This window comes from Gallus gallus, chromosome 9 (genome assembly GCF_016699485.2).
Source record: "Gallus gallus isolate bGalGal1 chromosome 9, bGalGal1.mat.broiler.GRCg7b, whole genome shotgun sequence".
NCBI lineage: Eukaryota > Metazoa > Chordata > Aves > Galliformes > Phasianidae > Gallus > Gallus gallus.
This window is the reverse complement of record NC_052540.1, coordinates 3,344,418-3,368,738: the sequence shown is the minus strand read 5'-3', so window position 1 is coordinate 3,368,738 and position 24,321 is coordinate 3,344,418. Positions and strand designations below refer to the sequence as shown.

Genomic DNA, 24,321 nt, shown 5'->3' with positions numbered 1-24,321 from the left:
CTCATCCACACCTTCACCCCCAGAATTGTCAGCATTACTACTTCTGAGCCCAGACCAGGTATCTCACAGCCCCACCAGCCTGGTCCAGCTCTCATTTAGGATCCTGTGCTCCGCATTGAGAGCTCTTCCATTCACCCCAACATCAGATGGATTTCTCTGCTGGCTCTCCCCCTCCACAGCCCATACAGATCTCCTCTGTATGACAGGATAAACATTCGCTTACGATTTTATGTACTGAGAATGAGCAATTAAACCAACCCAGATTGATTTATGGCCAGCACAGATAAGTCCTCCTAACACAAGCCAGCTCCACCCTATGGACAGCGTATTTTTTGCTCAGTTTGCAATTTTTAAGTCTCAAGCTCAAATTTAACTTCCCCATAGAAGAGCTTTGGGCTCCTGAAGGTATATGAGCATGGCCACAGCCGTAGGCAACACTGCTGGGACGGGGATCCACCGAATGCATGAGGAAAACATGGAAGAAGAGGTAAAACATGGATAAGACACGGGAAAAAGTTAGGAAGAGAAGACAGAGGAAAAACGTGGGGAAGATATGGTTTCTCCCTCCCAGCTAGCCAGCGCCTCCTTGGGAAGAAGGCCTGCTTTCCCTCCTTTCTCTACCCTTACCAGTGAGTCCCAAGTTTTCCACATTATGGAATCCTCAGAGGGTGGTGAGGCCCCGGCACTGCTGCCCAGAGGAGTGTGGGTACCCCATCCCTGGAGGTGCTCAGGCCAGGCTGGATGGGGCCCTGGGCAGCCTGAGCTGGTAGGGGGCAGCCAGCCCACGGCAGGGGTTGGGGCTGGGTGAGCTTTAAGTTTCCTTCCAACCTGAGCCATTCTGCAATTCTGTGAATCTGTTTCTGGGGACCAACCAGGGCAGGTGGAGCCTGGCAGCCAGGTGAATCTGCAGGCTTACCCCGAGGCCTCTGAGCTGGCACAAGGCCAGTTTATATTTCTTCTGCGGGCAAGAGCCTGTGGTATTTAAAGAAAACACAACCAACAATATCCTGGTTGGTTTCGAGCCAAGCCTCTCAGATAGCCCAGGTATATTTAAAGCCAGCCACAGCCCACGTATATGGCTGTCCCCTCCCTGCACGTGGTAGGTGCCACCACCCTGCAGCACTGCTGTCCCCTACCCTTCCCATCCTGCACGCTTCAGTATTTCCCATCACACACATCAGCAATGCTTGCGGGAGCAGAAAGCCCATTGCAATCCGTGTGCACATTGGTACCACGCCTGCCCAGGTGATCTGACTTTCCCTTTGAGCTGTAGCAAATGGCTCATTCACTGTGACTCAAGATCACGGTGCAAAGATCGGAGTCAGTGTGCACTGCACCTCACTTCCTCCTCTGGCCACCTGTTGTCCTGGTTGCATACAACAAGCCGAGCAGCTACCTGTCTCACCTGGCAGTCTCCTCCACATTCCTGCTGCATGGAGAACATCAGGAGCTTCTGCATTACCTGGACACAGAGGTAAGGGCTAGCAGGACGGGTGCTGGGCCAGGACAAAGAGTCCAAAATCCTGCTGTGGGGAGCTTTTCCCCTTCACCACTCCGCATGCTGTCTGAATGACAATTCAGCAGCTTCTGGACAGGATGGTGGTCTTGGTTTGTTGTCAGCAACAAATTCATTTAGGAGAAAAAGAAAACAGGGGGATTCATCAGATGGTTATGGCAGCACAGGTGGGCACTGGGGGGCTGCCTGCCCACATCAGAGGGCAGCAAAGCAGGAGCCTGGTGCAGATGCAGCAGCTCTATAGATCCAGGGATTAAATAGCAGGCTGATACCACGAGGTGCTTGCCCCTCCATATGCAAGTATAGGAAAAGCATCATCTCATCCGAGCAATGTAAGGCAGCATGGAGTCATTTGTATGTGTTACCAAGTAACTGAGTTATCAGGCTCTACTTTCCCAGCTAATTGATGCCCTCAATGGTTGCTGGTGGGGAGCAAGCAGCGTGGGCAGTGTGACAGCCCCATGCATCATGGCCCTTCTAGGGAAGGTAAACACAGCAATGTCACCAAGGCTTTGCTCTGTGGGCGAGCAGGCAACTTTGTGGGAGAAAGAACAAGTTCAGGAGGGCATGGGCTGGGTAGAAACATGGCACCAAGCCCAGCATGGCACTGGGTGCCTGGATGAGCTCCTTTGCTCTTCAGGACACGGCAGCAGCTCCTTGGAAATATACCAAGATCCCCATAGACAACAGTCAGACCCCAGTGCAGACGAGACTTCAGCTGTCAGAATGCCAGGAGACCAAATACTGCAGCAGATAGCAGACACTGAAGGAATTGGGAAAATTCTTCCGTTTCATACTCCATAGTGGGCCTTGTGTAGACGACCTTTCCTACAGGTCATTCTCTGTCATCAGACCTCTGCTGAAGCAAGTTAGAAGCAACTTGAGTCTTCAAGTCACCACTGATAACTACTGGCAGTGAATTTCCAGGCTTGGGGCTTGCAGTATTAACATTTAAAAATCACGAGACCCTCAAATACCATGACACCAAGTTGCATGACCTTTAAGTCAAAGAGGTTTAGGTTTCTTTTTCTTTGACTTTCAAGTGTCTGAACCGTAAGGCTCACATATCTGTACTCACCTCCATCCAAGAGCTCTAGGAACCCATTTCTCAACTGAAACCAAGGTTGTGTCTCATTAACTGATTAAGAGAGCCATGCTCCCTAATGCCCCAAGCCCTGCTGGACGGCTGCACTACCAGCAGTCCTCTCCATCACGGGATTCCCACCTCTGCTTACTCCTTGCAGTCAAAGCCCAGGCTCTTCTCTGAACCAGGCACCCAGCAGAGCACACCCAGGCACTGAGAAGATGCTTGGCATCTTATTTGTTCCTTCCTGAGACTGCTGGCTTCTCATTTTCAGGACAGGCTTCATAGCCTAGACCTTGCTTCCAGCCCAGCTTTCCTGCCCCACGCACCCAGCATTAGGACAGTGTTTTGCAAATACAACCTGGCTCGTTTTTAAATGGCTCTTTTCGATGTAGTTGTGTTGCAATCGCCTTGGGGGCTCAAGCCAACTCATGAAACACTTTGGGTCTCAGTTGGAATTAATGTCCGCCAGGAGCTCAGGCTGAGCACAGCCAGCACTGAGCAGGTCCCTCGTGTTCATCCAAGATGGATCACAAAGAAAAGCTCTTTTGGCAGAGCTGGGAACAACTTCACGTATTTCATGAGTTAAAAAGAAGTGAAAGGACTAAAGCTCAAAAGACAGGATATTAGAAATCTCCCAGTGCAGATGTCCCCGAGCCCAGGCACATGCTGCACTGAGTCCTCAGCACCCTATACACGAGCAGCCCTCATTCAATCCTTTTGCCAAGCTTCCACAGCTTTGATAACACAAAGCCCTTAAAAAAAAAAAAAAAAACAGAAAAAAAATCAAAGCTGGTTTGACAGAAAGCCTTGCATCAGCCCACCTTAATTCAGCTGGCAGAAATCAAATTGTGGAGTCAGGTATGTGACAGTTAACACATCGCACTGAATGAAAGCCCTTTCCTGACTTCTCTCTGCATTGCCAAGGTGCACATTTCAGATAAAAGACAGGTTTCTGAGTAAGGCACTCACTGCCCAACCTTCTGCCTCGCTTTCCTTGCTCTGCCAGGCCACATCTGCCCTGGGGCAGGGAGCAGGGAGGGATGGAGCCCAGAGCCTTGCAGTACTGGAGCTCCGCATCACCCAAAGGCAGAGGGGAGCCATCCCAGCCCAGCAAAACCCATGCAGCCCTCTCTATCTGTACGCACAGATAAATATACATAAGGCAGAGCTGAAAAGACGGAGTCAGCGCCTCTCCGAAGCCCTGCAGATCCTGTTACCACCAGCTCCCCAGTGCCCTGCGGCACGCACGCTCTTTGCAGCAGCCGTGGGCCTGGCATGGTGCAGAGCAGATGGCCGCAGCGACTTGGCTGGGGGAAGCTGTCAGCCCCCGGCTCCGTGCCTCACATGATGCAGCCATGCCACCTGGGCCTCCCACAGCACTCCAGGCCGCGCAGCAAAGGCGGTGCACGGGTTAAGGCACCGCTGAGGGGTCCTGGCCAAACCCCCAGCCCACCCTGCACACCCCAGCCCACCTGCACCCCCGTGTCCCCATCTAAGCCACTCTAGGATCTGCTACACACAGTGGTGCTCCCTCATAAGCACCAGCAGTGGGCTGAGGGTCACATTGTGCCCTGCTCCTCAGGTCCCAGGTAGTGCTCATTGCTGTTGTTGTACCTCATCTTCTTCCATTTAGAAACAACCAGGCCGAGTACAGCATGACCGTGCCAGCCGGTCCCCCTGCAGCTGGTGGTACTAGGAAGGACAACTACCTATGGTCTGTGCAGGGATGGGGCTTTGCAAAGCCTGAGGTCTTGCAAAGAGCCTTGGGAGAAGAGCACAGCTCGGTTATTGCAGCATTAATGCAAACAGACGCAAGCGCGAGCGAGCCCGAAAGGCTCCTCCTGCAGCTCCAGAGGAGAGCCAGCATACATCCATACTGAGACAGGCAGCACAGGGGCTGGGAGAGCGGCCCCAACTTCCTGGCACTCGGGGAATCTTCCTAGATCACGTTACATGCATGTGTCCTTGGCTCGTCTCTGTACAGTTGAAAAACACCGTAACGGGAGCCAGCTGATTGAGATGGCCAGCTTTGCAGAGCAAAAACCCAGGGAAACAATTCCCTCCTGTTATGCTCAATTGCAGACCTGCTGCTTTCACTGAACCGCCCCATGTGCTCACATTGCAGCAGCGCTGGGCGCTGGCGGTGTGCAGCAGAGCTCCTAGCATGACCTGTCCACATGGCTGTCCTGGCTGCTTGTGCATGGGGGATGTTCCTAGGCACTGCCACCACACAAATAAATAACGATAATAATACTCGGGGGGGGCTTGCTAGCACGCCCTGTCATCTGAGCCAGTGTGGATGGAAAGAGCACGGAGCTGGCTGCGGGGTGCTGCGAGCGATTTGAATCCACTGACATTTGGCTGCCAATCAGGACAGGCTAGCTGTGTCTTCAGAAGGGAGCACAAAGCTCTCCAGTGAGCCTAGGACGTGGTGAGCCGTCAGCATGCCAGCATGTGGACCCACAGCACCCCGCTGTGCTGGGGCAGATGGGCTCCCAACGCACAGCCCTCAGCTGCAGCCCCCCTCACTGGGCCATTCTGATCAAAGTCAACACTTTCAGGGTGATGAAGACATTTGGACAAGTACCATTCCACATTCACACAGCAGTGCAGTATCAACGGGTTGGGTCTCCCTTTGCTCGAGTAACCCTAAAGCGGGTGGGGATGTGGATCAGGAGAGCAAGAGGTGCCTTCCCAACCCACAAGCTGATGGCTGTGTTGTCCTTGCAGGCTGTGCTGCTGCTGCTGCAAGGGAGGCGAAGACAAATCCACCGAGCTCAGTTAAGTTGCTATGGGACCAGCAATGGGGTGGTGCTGGCATATGGAAGCAAGCAACCTCAGGCACTGTGCTGGTACATAGAGGGCACAGCCTTCCCTATTCTGCTCTGCCACTTTTGGGGATGCATGAGAAATATCAAATAACTTTCAATGATCTCATTGAAGGGGAGAAGGAAAAGCCAACTTTGGCCACGCTGAATCCCAGCAGGCCTGCTCTCACCTTTCAACACAAGATGCGTGTTGGGCAGGAGCATGGGGACAGGAGAGTGGCTGATGGTCACTGGGCAAGTAACAGGCTCAGGTGGGCACAACGCTGCATCAGCACCTTGGGCACCTGGCACTGCTGCAGGCAATGAGAAGACAGAGGCATGCAGGCTCAGTGTAGCAGGAGCCCCCAGAGCAGCGCCCATCCCACTCCCAGTAGGAGAGCCATGCGAGGAGCACTGTCCTTGCAGCCACCTCAATGACACAAATAACGCGCCGCAGAGCTGAGGGGGACAAATGGTAAACCTCCAGCTAAGAACAATGATAATGAAAGCACAGAAGTGAAAATTCATTACCTGCATCTGCTCAGGAGCTGCCCTGAGGGAGCCTCTCAAGCTTTCTGGTTTGCTTTAACTCTCTGAGTCTGGCTCCTGTGCTTGCACTGATGTGCTGGCTGTGATTCCTTCCCTTGTTTTTGCCACTTCTTCCACCAAACAACCATCTTCTCCTCCTGGTACTGTGCATACATCATGCCATCCAAAGCTCAGGCTCCTAAAACTAGGCAGGCAGAAAGAAAAGCATAAGGTGATTTTTGAACAGCTGTTCCAGGAAAAAAAAGCCTAATAATGCTTTCTCCTATTTCCAACAGCACAGGTGGAGGTGAGAGCAGCAACTAGACAAGACCAGCAGCCCAGCTCCACAGGTGAGCTCATTTCCTCCTGAGCAGAGAAGTCTCCTTTGTGAGCTCTTGGTCTCCTAGGGCAGGTGGATGCAATTCAGCACTGCTGTTCTTGCTTTGTATAACTCTGAAAATTGGAGATGCTCATCTCCTTTTGTAAAGGAGATGGGAATGAGGAGGGCATCCACCTCCTCCCAATGTCCTATTGGGCTGCAAGTCAGGCAACGGCACCAGTGTACCTGGTGGCTTCAACCAAGGCATTGCTCTTCCAAGGCATAGCAAAAGGTCTGGTGATGCGTGCAGGCTTGACAAAAGTAGCTTAGCGTTCTGGGCTTTGCTCATGACCAAGGTGAGCAGCCCTGAGAGCAGAATGGGGCAGGCAGCCCACGTGTGGCGGTACCAAGTGGCCCTAGAGGAGGGCTACAGGGGTGGTGTGTGGAGGAGAGCGGGGCTAGCTGGGTGGGGAAACCCATGCATCTGCCTCCTGGCCCACACAGGAGGATGCAGCCCCAGGTAACACTCACCTCCTGGTTCTTGGACAAAACCTGATCTTACGTGTGGTGGAAAGAGTTCTGCCTCCTCTTGGACACATTGCTCCTGTCAGCCAGCTTTATGTGTTGGAAGGGATATGAGGCTTCCTTTCCGGCTCCAACGCTCACTCCAACTTGCTGGTGCTAGCTGTGCTTCATTCTCTATTTTGCCCCTGCTTCATCAGAAGAATTGTCTATCGCTCCTCCTGATACTGTACATGCAGGATCCCTGTTGGTCCTGGAAATACTTGAGGTCAGCAACCAACCCCTCTGATTCAGGACTCTTATATAGCAAAACCAGGTATGCCCTCCCCTCGCCACCCCTTCCCAATTAACTTTACCCACTTCCAGCTGGCATTATGTTAGAAGAGGATTAATGCCTTAACAACAGCACTCTGCCCAGCTAGGATCACCCCCTGATCTAGAAAGGCCAGCAATAAGAAGCAAGCCAAGCCGTGCCGAAGGTCAGCAGACCTGTGTTCTGACAGACATGACAACACATCTGGGCATGGGCAGACTTGAGGATGCAGGAAGGCACAGATCTAAAGCACTGCCCCCACTGCTCTGTGCCACCGCCTGGCCTCACCTCAGCCTCCCGCTGCACATTAAATCCACCCTAACCCCTCATGGCAGGGCTGTCCCAGCCACCAGCTCATCTCCTGGCTGTGTGGATACTGGGAAACCAAGCACGGGGGTTTATAGTTCAGTGGAAAGTTCTACTGCTGTCTTAAATCATAAAGCACAGCTGCTGACACAGCAGAAGCTGCAAAACGAATGGAGCATTTGAGCAATCTGAGGGTTGGAGGCCGCCGGGAGGAGAATAAGCACGGTGCCTTGCAGCTCTGCTGGAGGGAGAGGGAAAAGATAAGTGAAAAGAGGAGATTAAAACTCATCAGAATGCCACTGTAATGCTCTGTGCGGCACGAATGCGTCCTGGCACTTCAAAGTTAACCTGCAATTGAGAGAACGTGGCAGCTGAGATTCAATGTCTGCAAATACAGAGCAACACGCAGGGCAAAAAAAAACCAAATAGCAAATATGTATGCACACACACGTGTAATAATGGGCTCTAGAGGAGCTATTCTGAATCGGGAGAAGGACCCGGGGCATCACTGTGGATAGGGCTGCACCACCCCAGTGGCAGCTGGGCAAAGGGCACAAGGAAGGAAACAGACCTTGTCCAAACCCAGCGGTGCTGCACATGGAGCAGCTGACCCGGCTCCACGTCTCCAAGTTCACATCCTGCAGGACCAGCAGTGGGGATCTCCTGTAGCTGAAAAGCCCACCAGAGGCCGGGAAACCCCTCCTGCACAGCCTCTGGATCTGCGCTGAACACAAAACGCCCATAGAAGAGTTAATGCACACTCCTCGTCCAGGCAGCCTGCAATCTTCTTCTCCACCCAATGGGACTCAAATAACCTAATTCTTGCTCTACATTTGTATGGGCTCTCCTTCCCCCGGATCACCCCTGGAGAAATGACAGCTACGTGGTAAATACATGTAATCATGCCACTCTGATAGCTTCTCTTGTTCTCTGGCCATTAATTCATCTCCCTGGGACTTAGGTGAACATTTTGCATCCTGCAGCAAATCCAAAGAGCTGCCTTTATTTGAAAATCAACACAACGATAAAAACCTTTCTTCTTTCCCTCCTCAAAATGTAAATTTTGAGCTTCAAAAATATCCTGGCACACAGACAGCTGTTGCTGGCCACGACCTTATCTCGGGCCAATGACAGATTTCCCATGCATGAGAAACCACAGGGCTGTAACAACCTCCTGAATGCCCCAGTGCCAAAGCCAGGGCCTGGTGCTGATGAGGCTGATAGTGGGGACATGAGGACATGGCAAAGCGTTGGGTATGGTATGGGTTAAGGTATGGTGGGACTCAGTCACCCTGAAGCTCTTCTCCAGCCTATGTGATTCCATGAGCAGCGCCCACCACAACAAAACCTTCACTTTGTGATCGAACCACAACCAGAAATCTCAGTGCTCCACCCTCGGGGTATCTTTTGTTTGGGAAAATAAATGAGGAGCAAATTAAAAAATGCAAAAAAATAAAAATAAAAAAGAATCCTGCAAGAAGAATTGCCTTCATCCTGATGTTCATCATCTCTTGGAAAGCAGAACTTGTCCAAACGCTTTCATTTCTCTGGACATACACTGTAGCCACGTCATGGTGATGGCTGAGCGATGCTGATGGCTGGAATGTCCAAGTCACTGTTAAGAGAAAGAAGACATCAACACATCCGTGGACAAAATGCATCAGTTCTGCTCTCAGCTCCCATGGGTATGTTCCACTGGGGGCTTGCAGCACTCTGGCTCGTAACCATGTTGTAACTCGGGTTGCAGCAGTGCTGCCTTCTTTTATCAGTGGCTTCTGCCTGGATTTGTCCCTGTTCATGCTGTACCATGGCAATGGAAAGGATCCACGCAAAGAGGATGTGCAGTTTGGGAGCAGCAAGGAAAGCACCGGGATGGGAGGCAGCAGCAGAGTGTGTCTTTCTGGTGGGTAGACCTTGGTGCAAGACGGCCAGCAGGATGAAGCGGACAGACAGCCCAGGCGGGCGAATGGCCATAATGACAATGGCTGCCCAGGGGAGAGGGATGACAGGGAGGAAAGGGTGCTGCGGGCACGGCTGGAGCCAGGCGAGCGAGCGCTAAAGGCCAGCAGGCAGGTGGCGAAACAGCGACCAGAAAGTCACCGCAGCCATAAATCTCGGGGAGCGGAGACGGGCAAGCCCCAGGTGGCTTGGCAAGGCTGCTGGCGAGCCCAGCGGTGCCCAGGCGGTCCGGCCAGCAGCCGCACAGTGGGACAGAGGCCAGAGATAAAATTAGAAAAGCGTTTCCCTGCCAGCCCCGGAGCCGCTAACCCTGCAGCACTGCCCTGTTTTTGGGCTGGGGGAGTCGCTGGAAAAGTAGGGTTTTTTGCTCGATGCCACTCCCGCTCGGTGCCTCTGCAGAGGGGGTGGTGGGAGGATGATTTGCTCTTTCGGGACAGCGTGTTTGGCAGCAGGCAGCTTCCCCTGCTCGCTCTGCTCTGTGCACCGGGCGCGGTGGAGAGGCTGATCCCCCCACCCCGGAGCGGCTGCCGGTGCGCTCTGCTTCCAGCGGCTCTTCCCAGCCACGCCGGGCTGCAGCTTCTCGCTCCGCAGCGCAGGTTCTTCTTATTTCTGTCCCTAAGCATCCTTTAAGTTTCCACTCGGAGACAGAATCAGAAGGGAAAGCCTTTTAAGGATTTCTGCCCGCTGGGGAAAGCGAATCCCCCCCAAGCCAAGAGAGCTTGCGAGGGGGATTTGAGTGCAGGCAAGTGCTCAAAGCCGAAAGGGCAGAGCGAGGGGAGGGGGAGCCCAGGGCACGCTCTGAAACCAGAGCCCCCGGCCGAAGCGCGGCTCCTTCCCCCGGGCAGGGCGCTCGCTGCCTCCTGGCCGCGCTCGGCGTTGGCAGAGCACGGATGGTGACCGAGCGGGGCAGCTCGGCGCGGCGGCAGCTCGGCGGTGGCCCTGCCGCGATGGGGACCGTGGAGCTGAAGGACGGTGCCAACGCCGTGGCGATCAACCTGCTGCTCATCGTCCGCCCCGAGCGGAAAGGGCAGAGGGACGGAGTGACGGACGGCGCAGGTAAAGCCTCGTCCCAGGGAGGGGAGGGCTGCAGGCGCCGCGCCGGCTTCTCACCGGGGGCGAGGAGCTTTGGAGCGGGGCTCGGGCTTTTCCCCTTCCGTTGGCTGCAAGAAAAAAAAAAAAAAAACCCTAAACTTTTTGCAGGAGAGCCGTTTTCTCCTGCCCGCTGCGTGCTGCCGAACATGGGTGTGCGCCGCTGCAGGTGACAGGTGACACGCAGGCACTGCCAAGACCGGGCGTGCACCTCGCCCTGCCCTGTGAGCGTGAGACAAAGCTGCTGGGTGCAAAGGGTGTGCAGGCTTTGTCCCCACAGGTGGCTGCCCAGAGCCGTTTATAACTCCGGTGCCATCTCCCTGGCTCCCAGCCTTCGAAGGGTCTTCCGAAAGGCTGAAGCTGTGTTGTGCAAAAGCAGGGAACCCTCCCTGCCGGAGGAAAGGGAGGAAAGGGGAGATTCTGCCCAAAGCCCCCAGGGGAAGGCCGGCTGCTGTGCTGATGCCCCCTGGTTTGGGAATTCATAGAGGAGGAGAGAAGGGAGCTGCATGGAGAGACCCGATCGCCGCGCTTGTCCACGCATTTATGTGGGAAATAACGCCCAGCTGACACCCCGCTGTGCCAGCACCGCCTGCCAACCTCCTGTTCGTGTTGTACAGGTCTGCAGGATGATGGAAATGGAAACGGCAGACCGCAGCCGCCTCCGAAGAGAGACCTCAGCGGTACGTTGCCTTCTCACTCTGCGTGTGGGGAAACCCCGCTACCAAAAACCAGCATGCAATGTCCACCCTCCAGTGTTTGGTGCCCACCTCTGCCACTCCGGCAGCAATGTGCTGGGGGCAAACTGTCCCCTTCCAGCACTCCATGGGCTTTGCTGGGCACAAGATCCTTGTGTCAGTGGGGGGGGGGGACCCCTCCATGCTCTCCTAGCACCGCAGCCAGGACGTGTGTTGGTGACATTGGTGACAGAGGTGTTGGAAGCAGGCAGCACTCCTGATCCCTTGGCACCCCAGGGATTAATGAATTCCCCCTTAATCATCCACATTACCATCTCCCCCGTATAGTGCAGGGCAGACCTGCAGGGCCCTCAGCTTTCCCAAGCGCCCCACACTGCTCATACACCTCCAACCACACAGGTCTGGGACACCCCGACATTTTGGCTGCACCCAGCGTGGTGAATGCACGTCTGGGCATCTGCCACCCATGAGGGTGTGCAAGCTCCCATGGCCCCAGCCCATGCCTTGTTCACACCACCCCATGCCATCTCCTCACCCTGCACCATCCTCTCACCCCATTCCATGTCCCACCCAGCACCACATGCAAGCTCTCATCCACATCCATACTGCTCTGCAGAGCTCACACTGAGTTCTCTGCTCTCCTCATGGCACTGAGCTGTCCTTCTTCCTACAAACAGGCCAACAAGACCCAAAAGAGCCCCACAAGCAGAAGCAAACTGTTACCTCCTACACTAATGAAGGTAAGTAGCCACCCAAGGGATATGGGTTTTCCAGAGCAGAGATTTAGGGATCTCCTGCTCAATCAGTTTTGTAACAAAACATTCTGGGACAGCCCAAACTAGCAAAAAATGCCATACAGTGATCCCATAGGAACTCAGAAAGTCCTTGGGCCCTTCCAGTCCCAAGCACTGGGGCGCAGCAATACCTCTGAATGCTTCTTTTGGTCTTCTGAGGGCTGTTAAGTTGTCCCCATGGTAGCTATGGCAAGCAGACAAGTCCCCGAGAGTCCAACGCCACAGACACAAAGTTAGGTGGCACTCAGGGACATTGGCAACAGAGCCACTGGTGCCCTGCATCCTCTCAGGGTGGGTCAGCATTGCCACCACCCCCTGACCTCCAGCTGCTTCTGTAGGGCAAGGAGCTGTCCCAAGCAGAGTAGGGCCAGCTGCACCTCAAAGCACTCACTGAGCCACAGGATTAATATTTATCACTTTTTGAATGCCAAACTTGCTGGAAGGAGGCATCCCACAATGCTAAATCTGGTTCTTAGATTAAAAAAAAAATCTGATTTAAAAAAATGAGAAAGGGAAAGTTGTTGGCAAGCAAAACCCCCCCGAAAATCCAAAGATAGAAATAACCTTGAGAAACAAAAAGCACCCCTTACGAATATAAAAACCCTAAGGAAATCAAAAGGCATGCTGCTGAGAAGCAACTGCATAAGGAGGGCTGAGCCCCCCTTACGTGCTTGCCCCAGAGCACAGCCTCTTTCAGAAGGCCTGGGCAACTCCTGGAAGGCTTCCTGACTTGTTCCTTCCAGTTGTCCCTCATGGCCAGAGCAGAGCTTTGAGCAAAGACCCCCAGCCTCCAGTGAAGCTGCTGGGAGCATCCCGGTGTGCAGAGCACCGTGCTCACAGCCACTGCTGCCCCTCACAGGCAGTGGCCTTTGCCAAAGGCTCTCATATCCCAAGCCAAGCCATTTCCATAGCTTTGAGCCTTTTTATGTGTTATTCCGAGAAAAATCAATGAAAGCCATTGATTCTCTGTTTACCATATCTCCATCAAGGACTACTTAATAGGGCAATAATCCTCTTCTTCAAGCTGCCGCACGATCCTCGCTGAGGACTTCTGCTTTATCACCTGTTACACTATAACAGACTGCCTTTTTTTTTTTTTCTTTTCGAGAACTGAGAAAATTTAAGGTTGTTTTTTTTTTTTTTGAGATCTACATTAGGGGTGACCCTGGGCTTTCTCACAGTATGGTTTATTTGTTCTGCCAGGAAAGTGGAGGGCTCCGGTCCCTTCACAGGGCCAGAGGTACTGCCTGTTTTGCTAAAGCTGAGCCATTTCAGTTGGACTTGATGGCCTTGGAGGTCCTTCCCAACCCAGATGACCCCATGATTCTAGATTTGGGCAAACACGACCTGGGCTTGGCACACGGACCCCTTGGCTTGATGCCATTCACCTTCCCGTTCTCTTGCTGATCAGAGCTACTTTTCCCAGTGTGTTGGTCACCATTTCTTTCAGGAACCCACGTGACGGTGGAGATCCATCCCAAGGGCACCTCCCCACAGTTCTTCAAGAAGCTCTCCTTTGGGAAAGGTATGTTCCTGGCTGGGGAACCACCATGGCCATGACAGAGGGGGGACACCCCTCCCTCTGCAGGTGTCACCCTCTGAGCCAGGGGGACACCGCACCCCTATGCCAGGTGCCAACGGCCACAACCTCACAGCGGCTTCACAAATTGTGCTGTTGTCTTTGCAGGTCCCCGGAGAGTGCCCAGCCTGAGAGGCCAGGACAACAAAGGTGAGGCTGCCTGCTGCCACACAGCCGCATGCTGGGGGGTTGGCCCTGGAGGGAACCCGCTCCCACTTCCCTCGTTGGGGCTGTCACCTCAAAGCTCTGGAGATGCCACGAGCCCCTGGGCCATTTGCTGACCGTGCCACCTGCAGATCCTCCAGGCCACCAGTGGTTTGGCCAGCATCTCACATCCCCAGCCCTGGGGCTGCAATGGGAGACATCCAGCAGCCAAGGAGCGCAGAGCACAGAGATAGCCTGGGGACTCAGAGTTCATCTATTTCTCCTTGTTCTTCTTCTCTTGCCAAGAACTGCTCACCTCACACCTTCTTGTGTTGTTTTCCAGCTTTTGAAAGGACCGAAGCCCCGCGGCCACCAAGCACAAAAGACCTGCATGGTAACTGTCTGCTCTACCCCCTTCCATGCTGGCCCCAGGTAGAATCACAGAATCATTTAATTGGAAAGGAACCCTTAAAGGCCATCTAGCCCAACTCCCCTGCAATGAGCAGGGACACCTACAGCTCCATCAGGTTCTCAGAGCCCCATCCAGCCTGACCTTGGGTGTCTACAAGGACAGGGCATCCACCACCTCTCCGCTCCTAAAAGCTCCTGTGGGGCACAAAGCAGCGATCTGATGTGTACTACCATGACCACATCCACCTTCCCAGTCTTCCATACATCCACAGTGGCTTCAGGACCATCACACACTGGAGATGTTCTCACAGCTCCATGCCCTGATGCCAATGTTGCAGCCAGGCTCTGTGCTCACATCCCAGCTGCCCAGCTAACCTGCTGAGCTATTCCAGACCTCGCATCTGCACTGAGCTTTTGCAGCTCAAAGATGAAAACTGATAACCAAATTTAAGAAAATATCCAGTTCCCAAAAGGCAACAAGTAATTTTCGGAGCAGTACGTAGCAGGAACCTTTACACACATAAATCTGCTTTCTCTCTCCTATGGTCAGCCTAATAGCCCTTTGCAGGGAAAGCTGAGATAAACAAAGCTCTGCCTACTCGAGTGCCCTCACGCTGTCCCTGAGCACCCACTGCCGACGTCCCTTCAGGCAGGAGCAGCCCTCCCTTCCCCAGACAATGACCGCTTGTTTCTTCCCAGTGTATCCATGGGACAAATCCTCTTTGAAATCCCTGGCAGTGGATCTACAGAAATTTGAGAAGCTGGATGCCTATGCATTAAAAGTAAGTCTCACTTGTGCCTCCGTCCCTCTTCCCTGCACACATCAGCAGCAGACACCCCGCTCTGGGAGGGGACCTGTGACCAAAAATACATCTTGCTCAAAACATGGAATTAGAGCTTTGTATTTCTATATTTAATGAAGCTCGAGCCACAGCAGTGTGTGCTGGCAGGTGGGCTCTCAGCAGCTTTAGCAGGACTGGGATGGGGAAGGCAGGGGGTCCACCGCAGTGCTTTTTCATGCCAGTCTCACAGTGCTTCCTCTTCCAAAAGGTGAACACCAAGGGCAGCGTAGAGGAGCTCGTCCAAACCCTGCTTAAACAAGCCCGCACCGACCTGGAGAAAGTCCGTGTCATATGGATGTGGATATGCCACCACATAGGTAGGCTGGGATCTTGCACTGAGAAGATAACACTGCTGCTGCTGCTGCTCCCATCACACAGCTGTTGTAATTTACTCTGCATTTTGTCTGTGGTTTCACACAAGGGCGGGTGGTGGGTGGAAGGAAGTGGTCACGGCACTGAGTTATTGGAGTTTAGGAAGCATCTAGACAGCATTCTCAGACACACGGTCTGATTTTTGGGTGGTGCTGCACGGAGCCAGGGGTTGGACTCCATAATCCTTATGGGTCCCTTCCACCTCGGGATATTCTGCGTTTACCCAGAAATGCATCCAGAGGTTATTCCACCATCTCTGCTTCCACACTCCCCATCCTGGCACTGCCAGGCCCTGCAAGGTCTGTGTGCACATGATTTCTTTCTATCTGATGGCTCTGTCACCCCTACCCAACTTACTGAAGGATGTAACCACACCAGTCCCACCAGCAAAGCAGCTGGAGCATGAAGACAGGCTGCCAGGCACCAGAGGTCAGTTGTCACATCCAGAGCCCTTCTGCCCTACCAGAAGTTTCATCCTCACCGCTGCTCTGAATCCAGTTTCCAGTAGGTTCCTAATGGTGTTCCTCTGACGGACACACCAGAGCAGTACCTCAGAGAGGCCAGCTTTCATAAAACCTGTTTGGTTGCCGTTTCTGCCAATATCAACACCCTTCTGACCCCACGGGAACTGCCATCACGAGTCTCCCTTGCTTCTTCCTCCCAAACCCCAAAACGAGCAACACTGGAGTTTCAGGAGTAACCAAGATGCAAAGAGAAGGAAGGAAGCAGAAGGGAAACCTCTCCCATCTGGAGAGAGTGGCGGCGGTCAATTGGATTTGCAGATCGCTTGCATTTTGCATGGGGGATTTTTCTTCACAGAAAGAGCAGTGAGGCACTGCACAGCTGCCCGGGGAGGTTGTGGGGTCACCATCCCTGGAGGTGTTCAGAGCCATAGGGATGTGGCACTGAGGGACGTGGCCAGTGGGCACCGTGGGGTGGGCTGGGGTTGGACTCACCCCGGTTGTGCTCACGGAGATGGAAGCAGTACCAGCACTGCCCCGTGCTGCCTGGGGCCTTGGGATGAACTTTGGCTGTCTTCCTTCCCGCAGAGTACGACGTAGTGGGCTTCCATAACAAAAGCCTGCGGCTGTGCAAACCCACGGACGTGCTGCGGACGGGGAAGAGCGTCTGCGAGGGATACGCTGGGCTCTTCCAGCAAATGTGCAGGTAAATTAAGCTCAGGAGCATTCAATGCCAGGGAGGGTTAACATCTGTTGTCATCTCTGTGCCTATTCTGTCTGCCTTTGCATTGACTGATGTGACTTTAAGCAGGACGCAGAACTTCAGCTTTCAAACCATGCTGTGGAAAAGCAGCAAGTCCTGGAAAGGTCAATTTGGCTCCCTCCCCACTCCCTCCCCAGCATAATTTGCTTTGTGCCATCTGCTGAGCTTCGCATCGCATTAACATAATGGCAGATGAAAACACAGAGATAATTCAGTTAGCAGTGCCTGGGTTTTTCCTTCGAGTGTCTGCATGTGAAGGTTAAAAGCATGGCAGGACTCAAACCCGAAGGAAGGAGCTGCCTGCATCAGGCTGCTGGGGCAGAGGCAGGTGAAGCCCAGCAGGAGCTTCCCCAGCCCTCCTGCCAAAGCCCAGGTCCCCACTGCCTGAGCCCCACGCTGCTCCCAGCTGCCACCCACTGACCATCAGTCATCAGCAAGAACCATCGGCTTTCCGCACCATCCCAAAAAATTTAGGAAGGTTTTCACCATCAAATTAACAAAATCTAACAGGAAAAGGACAGGTTTTAAAACAGATGACACCGTGCCAAATGCTAATGATGCTAACGTGGTAGATAACTCCAACCAATATCCTGTGACATCTGATCTTGCTTTTTGAAGAGTATTCTTTATTTAAAGAAAGAGGATGTCCAAGTATGAATATACAACCACATCTTATGAACCAGTTATTAGCAGCTAGAAGTGGGGGAAATTATCATCTGTTCATTAAAAAGCATCTGCTTAGTTCATTAAAAACAATCCTTCCAAGGAGCTCTCTTCCTATGTAAAGGCTACGTTGGTGCACCCCACATCTCTCCATTCCAGGCAGGGTAGCAATTCTGGCAGGTAGGACGGCTCCCATCGCCCAGTCTACCATGTCTGTCAATGAGCTAAATACTCAGCTCCTTCCCTGAGAAACCATAACCAAACCCATCTCCTTCTTGCAAGACAACCCCCTCATTCTCTCTTCTCGTGGGTGAATCCTCCAAGTCTGGAGAAGCCAGACTTGCTTCTTTCTTCAGATGAAATCATCAAAGTCAGCCTGAAATCAAAGGGAAGGAGCTGCCACTGAACTGAAGTGATGCCTGTAGCAAGATCCAGATTGCTTCCTACTCCTTTTGAAGCAGCAAAACAACGCTCCACCTTGGTGCACCAAAACACTCAACCACCCTGGTGCACCAAGCAGATGTGGGCAACTGCTTCTCAGCTCATTTCTTCCAGTTCCAGCTCCTTGCATTTCACTCATTTTCTACCATCACATTACCAAGTCAAGCGGGAGATCCTCCATCCTCCCCCTGCATGATGAATTTATCTGTGTACAGTTTTACACAAGAGCAGAGATGTGATGTATTCTCACCAAGGCCATTCAGCTCCCATAGGATGCTGTAGCCTGCTTTTGGCCTGTCCAGTATCAGAGACCATCAGTGGGACGTGCTGAGCTTCCACTTGGGAATTCTGAACACACCTGAGCACAACACCTGCAGTGCCTTTGCTGGTGGTGCTTAAGTGTGAGCACAGGGCAGGATTCATCCCGTAGCGTTCTGCCTGCACACCCCAGCTAACAAGAGGTCTGGACAGCCCAGGAGCATTTGGTGCCACTCCCCAGTCTGTCAGCAGCACACTGGTGATGCCCCACCTCTGGAGGTTCTCAGGGCCAGGCTGGATGGGGCCCAGGGCAGCCTGAGCTGGTGGAGGCACCCAGCCCACAGCTGGGGTTGGGACTGGGTGGGCTGTAGGGTCCCTTCCAACCCAACCATTGGGTGATGCTATGAAGCTGGTGGAGCCATTCCCCTTAAAGCAGCATCGGCTCCACAAAAAAAAAAGTGCCCTTCCATGAGCACCACCGAGCTGCCAGTACCACAGTTATCAGAGCTGGCTTCTTTACAACCATGCTAATTATCTTCCCCATAAATGCCGCTGTTCCTCTCCCTGAACTCAGCCTGCGTTACGCAGCATGCACTGTTTGTCACTGACGGTAGCTGCTCCAGCAAACACACTTCTCAATGAAGAAGAAAAATGTCAATACCATCCTACACAAAAGACAATCCTCTAAGTGTGGCAAGTTGAGATTAATGCTGAAATGCGATGCTAACATTAGAGTCGAAGCAGAGAGCTCATTAGCACATTGCTTATTTAAATCCTATTTACACTTCAGCAAGTATTCATTATATATATATAAGGGAAATTTGTGTTCATCTGTAGCTTGGGCAAGCACAAGGCCACGCTGTAAGGAAATGCAATCGGACCCCACAGCACTGTAAGGTCTGAGGCTGTGGCTGCTGCCAAGCACTGAGCCTCCTGCTCCAGAGAGAGCACAAGCACGAGCAAACACACTTTTAGTTTATGATTAATTAGGCTAATTGTGGAGAGCATCAAAGGGATTCCACTGCAGAACAAGACAGGGAGCAGCTCGGCACTCTGTCTTTGTCCTCCTCCTCCAGCCACGCTGCACTCGTGGTGCATCAGGCAGTGGGGCAACTTTCCGAAACAGGCAGAGAAGGGCCCCTTCCTCCTGTGGGACGTTCCCCAGTGCCCGTGCAAAGGCAGCAAGAAAAGCAGAATCCTTGTTCCCTTTCAGCGTTGCAGGGATCCAGTGCATGAAACTGTCGGGGTACTCCAAGGGCTACGGGTACAAGATTGGGCAGACCTTCCAGGGGAACTCTGACCATGCCTGGAATGCCGTCTACCTCGATGGGAGGTGGCACCTCTTGGACAGCACCTGGGGAAGCGGCACTGTGGACGATGCCTTAACCAAGTTCACCTTCAAGTAAGGAAATATTCACTGTCTTAGCACAAAGGCCTACCACAAAGGTGAGTGAATGGGCATGGTGGCACCAGTGGCAAATTTCATGTGGCACTGCAAGAGCTGAAGCCCTCAGCAAGGCACTTGGGATGCCCACGCAGGGGATGGAGCACGTTCCTAAGCAGGCAGAAGCGTGGCAGCTTCTGGAGGTGCTGTGCTGTTCTTTGCTTCCATTCCCTGTGCTTTGCTTCCATTTAAGCAATGCAATAAGGTGCTGGATTCCTGGCTTTTGGCTGCGCCAGCAAGTGCCTCACTTTCCAACACCAAGAAGGGCCTTTCTCCTTCCTTGGGAGCCTATCATCACAGGGACAGCCAAACGCCTTGGCTTTAGAAGCACTTTGCCTTGGAGATGCCATTTTCCAGCACTAGGAGGTGGGAGGCTCTGGTCCTTTCTCTCCTTGGAGGTCTTCAAACCCACAGCCCTCAGCAGCCCAAAACGCACCGACTTCCTCCCACAAAACCACCACCGCTGCACAGTGGAAGAAATAACTGCTTATCATTACTCATTTTCCTTTCATCTCTTCCTCCTCCTTCCAGATACAACGAGTTTTACTTTCTGACTCACCCGGCTCTCTTCGTGAACAATCACTTCCCAGATAACAGCAACTGGCAGCTCCTCAAACCAACGCTGACGCTGAAGCAGTTTGAGAGCAACCTGCAGCACAACAGTGACTTTTACAACCTGGGGCTGCTGGCTGCACACCCACAGACAGCCCTCATCCAGACAGGTAACCCCTTGTCATGTCAGTACCTACAGCGCAAGATTAGAAGCACTGCTGTTCATCCATGGTGAACAGCACTGAACAGCATCTATTGGTGATGCACTGGAACAGCCTGCCCAAGGAGGCTGTGGATGCCCCATCCCTGGAGGCATTCAAGGCCAGGCTGGATGTGGCTCTGGGCAGCCTGGTCTGCTGGTTGGTGACCCTGCACATAGCAGGGGGTTGGAACTGGATGAGCACTGTGGTCCTTTTCAACCCAGGCCATTCTGTGATTCTATCATTCTGTGATCTATTAGCAAATGTAACCTGACAATGGGATTAAAACCTTTTGCTGGGTTCCACAAGTTTGATTTACAGAACAGTGCGTAGCTGGGAGCTTCTTTATGTCATACACAGCACCCTGAGTGCACCCTGCAGCTCTGACATGCAGGGAACCCTAAATTTGGAGTCACCCTCCCCAGTTCCTTAAAGGGCTGCAGGAATTGAGCTAGACAGCTGTTCTCCATGAACGCAAAGAACACAGAGTTAAAACTGAAGGGCAACACCACTGTAGGACCTCATGTTGTTCTCCAGCATGCTGTGAACTGGCTTGTAGGGCAGCAGAGGATCTCATGTCTGTGTGCCTTTCTCTGAAGCTCCTTGGGGTGGCTGCTGGGCTGAAATCAGCCTGAACCCATCAAAGCGAGCCCTCCTCAAGCACACAGGCAGCTGGCACTTGTGCTGCACGCAGGCTTTCATATTCCACAGGGACTCTTTCGGTTTATATTCTACAGGAGCACAGCTCCATTTCAGTTTATGTTCTACAGGATCAATGCATGTTTGCAAGCCAAGGCCACTCAGCCCTTGTTCTTTCTGAGGGGCACTGATTTCTGCAGACAGCTGCAGCTCTGTAGGGCAGTGGCAATCAGCTGGGGCAGCTTCGTTTTCCATACATACAAAAAATGCACTAAAACTCCAATGTGGTTTCTTTTCTTACGTATTTCACAGAAAATGGAACAGCCACCATATCAGTGGAGTGCCGCCCTTCCACATTATTCACCTTTAAGCTGGAGGGAACAGACGAGCATGGCTTGTTGACCTTGAGGAAGCAGGGGATGAAGCTGGAGCTCTACCCCCAGAAGACGGGACGCCAGGAGCTGCAGATCTTTGCCAGACCCTCCAAATCCACAGAAGACGTCTACACCTGCGTGCTGGAGTACATCGTGGAGTGCAAGTCCGTGGACAAGAGCAGGTGCTTCCCAAAGGACCTGCACCAGCCCGTGGGGCCAAGCTGGTTCACAGAGAAACAGGGCTTCCTGCGGCCCTCGCACCCCGACCCCATCATTCACACCAACGATGGGCGCTGCTCCCTCACCTTCACCCTGGGGAAGGACATCAGCATCCTGGCCTCGCTGCACGCCGACAGCAGCAGCCTGAGCGAGGAGATGAGCAGGCAGCACATCATGCAAATCCACCGTGGCAACCAAGTGGAGTTCAAGGTCCATCTGCCCCACGCGGGGAGCTTCGTTCTGAAGTTCTTCACCAAGAAGAAGTCAGACCCCGGCAGTTACAGCTTCATCTTCAACTACCTCATCACCTGCCTGAACACCGAGGTGAAGTGGCCCGCCTTCCCGCTGAGGTATAGCAAGTGGGCAGAGGGCTACGAACTGCTGGAGCCGCTCTCCAGGCTGCTGCCAGCCAACCGCAACGTGCAGTTCAAGCTCAAAATGCAGGGCATATCCAAGGTACTGGTGCAGGCGGGGGACACCTACACGCTGACCCTGAGCAGAGACGGCTTCTGGGAGGGAACCTGCAACACCGCGGGGTGCACGGAGCTCTTTGTCATGGTGCACGAGAACGCCAACCACAGCTACTACTCACATATCCTGAAGTACGACGTCGAGACGCAGTAACGCCTCCTCTTCGTTCCCCAACTCTCCTGCACCACCCAACGCGCCCCAAACCAACACCACTTTAGGAGATCGTTTGTTCCTTTGGCCAACGCAGAGCAACGCTTGCATCCTCCTGCAAGACCAAGGGTTCAGAGGAGGTCAGAGGCAGAAAATCCCATTACAAAGGGATCAACCCCCCACCCAAGTTTCAGTAGCACTGCCCAGGCAACGCTTTGGAGAAACCAATGGCCACCTGGCCTTGGGCCTTCAGCAGCGATGGCTGCTTTCTAAACTACGGACCATAAGAGAAGTCTTATTACGACGACGTAGAGTAGCACCCTCTGGTTTTGAGCAGCACTATTGGACACGGGGAGTTTCAGGTTATTAAAACCAGGTTTCTTTAGACATCCCAGGAGAGAGAAGTGTTGGGAAGGAGATATGAAGCGATGTTTTCTTGCGCACTTCATTGTCTTACGCATTTTAGTGATACTGCGAAATGATTTCTTACACTTGAATCTTAAATTCAATAAACAAAATAATTTTTACCTTTTTATATTAGAGTATTTGAACTGTAAGCACTTTTTGTTTCTGTGATATTAGCACTGTAATCGTATCTCAAGCATAGAGGTGTTTGCACAATTAAAAACATAGCAAAACAGAGAATGAAGCTCTTGGTAATCGCTCCTTCCTCCGGCTCGTCCATGCAGAACTGGGGCTGCTGAGCTCACAGGGCTGTGTGAGGCTGAGCGATGGTATTGCACGCACAGCACATCCCGTAACCTCCTCCTGGAGAACCACAGTGCATACAGCTGTCTGATACCGGAGCTCACCGAGACACCCCGTAAGATCAACACTTTCATACACCCCTGATGTTAGCGTGACCTGACGGACATTGTGTTTGCTCTTGGACTTACAATAAAACTGTTCTGGTTTTGCATTCTGTTTCATTGATCAAATGATACAAACATTTGATGCAGCATTCTGCACATAAAATGCGTGGGTTATTCCAGTACATCCCTCATCCCCACCAACCAGGTGAGAGTTTTTCATAGTTTGAGACAAGGAAGCTCCATAAATGACAATAGAACCATAGAGTCCTTAAGGCTGGAAAAGAGTCCTAAGATCCCCAACCAGCCCACCCCACTGTGCTCACTGCCCACATCCCTCAGTGCCACATCCCCACAGCTCTGAAGACCTCCAGGGACGGTGATTCCCCACCACCCTGTGCAGCTGTGCAGTGCCTCACTGCTCTTTCTGAGAAGAAATTCTTTCTAATATCCAACCTGAACCCCCTGATGCAACTTGAGGCCATCACCTCTCATCACATTGCTGTTGCCACAACCTCCTCTCCCGTATAGAGTTTGAAGTCCTGCCCTCCCGTGGGCTGGCACTACCTCGGTGAGCACTGGGTGCCATCCATAGGCACAAAAGAAACAGAGAGGACATCTCCTTACACACCGTTGTCCTCTGCCTGGTGACATCCTGGGGAGCATTCCCTCCTCTCCTGCAAAGCACTGCAGCACTCAGACCCTGCAGCAACACGCACATACATTTAATACTTCAAAGGGAAGAATGACCAAAAAGCACTTTTACAGCCACAGCTGCAGCACGCTGGAGGCAGGCAGAGCCTGCAGCAGCTTCAGAGACACTGCCCTGCTGCAAAGAGAACTACCGCAAACAAATTGCCACCTTTGTCTTTCAAGCACAAAGCAAACTTCTGGCTCAGCATCCCATCCACATCTCATCTCAGATGTGTAAGAGATTCTTTGGTGCTACTGGAAGCACGAGTTCAAAGGCAAAAAAAACCCCTCCACATTCATTAACAAGGAACTGCCAGCGCTCGTTGCAGGGGGGCTGTATGAATGTATGCTGTGAAGGCACAGAGGAGCAGAACATGGCACCCCTGGATGAAAGGAGCTCAGAAGCCTGCACTTGCTGTGACGCTTTCCCCCAGCACAAACACAGCTCTGCCTCCTCCCCTTCATGAAAGAAATGCACGTTCCCCAGCAGAGATGAGGAGAGCATGTCTGGCAGTATAGATAACCCACAGCCGACGCACATGGGAGTTGGGCCAGGCCCTAACCCAGCAGCTCCCCTGCAGCCAACTGTCCTCTTTAGACCAACCTTTTACAGCTCCGGCTGTTGTCCAAACACCCCGTGACCAACAAGTCCTTACCTGAGATGTGGATGTTCCAGGGATGCCAACCTGCAGGCAGCTCTGAGCACGAACCCAGGCCAAAGCTGTTTGTAAAACACATGACCACACGGGCAGGTAAATGACTCACTGCATAAATGGCACAGAGGGAAATCAGGACGGATCTGAAGGTTTCATCTTTGTTCAAAGAACTGCAGAAGAAAGGCAAAATAGAAGGACATGTTGATACAGAAGGCCTCCACCTTTCCGATTCTGGAATGCAGAAC

The 24,321-nt window shown here is 52.8% G+C and overlaps 2 protein-coding genes across 3 annotated transcripts in view; one reads left to right on the top strand and one right to left on the bottom strand.

The window, feature by feature from the left end:
* Positions 1-7,057, bottom strand: part of EPHB1 (EPH receptor B1) — a 59,496-nt gene extending 52,439 nt beyond the window's left edge. The window contains exon 1 of the transcript XR_006930828.1: positions 5,942-7,057. The gene's annotated coding sequence lies outside the window, so the exon portion shown is untranslated. The remainder of the gene's footprint in view (positions 1-5,941) is intronic.
* KY (kyphoscoliosis peptidase) lies at positions 1,334-22,837 on the top strand. 2 transcript variants are annotated; one of them, NM_001350817.2, is made up of 14 exons: positions 1,334-1,474; positions 5,334-5,383; positions 6,235-6,288; positions 11,064-11,126; positions 11,819-11,881; positions 13,386-13,460; positions 13,623-13,664; positions 14,002-14,052; positions 14,769-14,851; positions 15,120-15,228; positions 16,333-16,450; positions 19,083-19,271; positions 19,845-20,035; positions 21,017-22,836. In NM_001350817.2, the coding sequence occupies exons 1-14, from the start codon at positions 1,434-1,436 to the stop codon at positions 21,919-21,921; spliced, it is 2,034 nt and encodes a 677-aa protein (NP_001337746.1). In that variant the 5' UTR covers positions 1,334-1,433; the 3' UTR covers positions 21,922-22,836. The 2 variants fall into 2 exon arrangements, with proteins under 2 accessions (NP_001337746.1, XP_025009183.1); XM_025153415.3 differs by lacking the exons at positions 1,334-1,474; positions 5,334-5,383; positions 6,235-6,288 and adding an exon at positions 10,239-10,413 and having other exon boundaries at positions 21,017-22,837.
* The last annotated feature ends 1,484 nt before the right edge of the window (positions 22,838-24,321 follow it).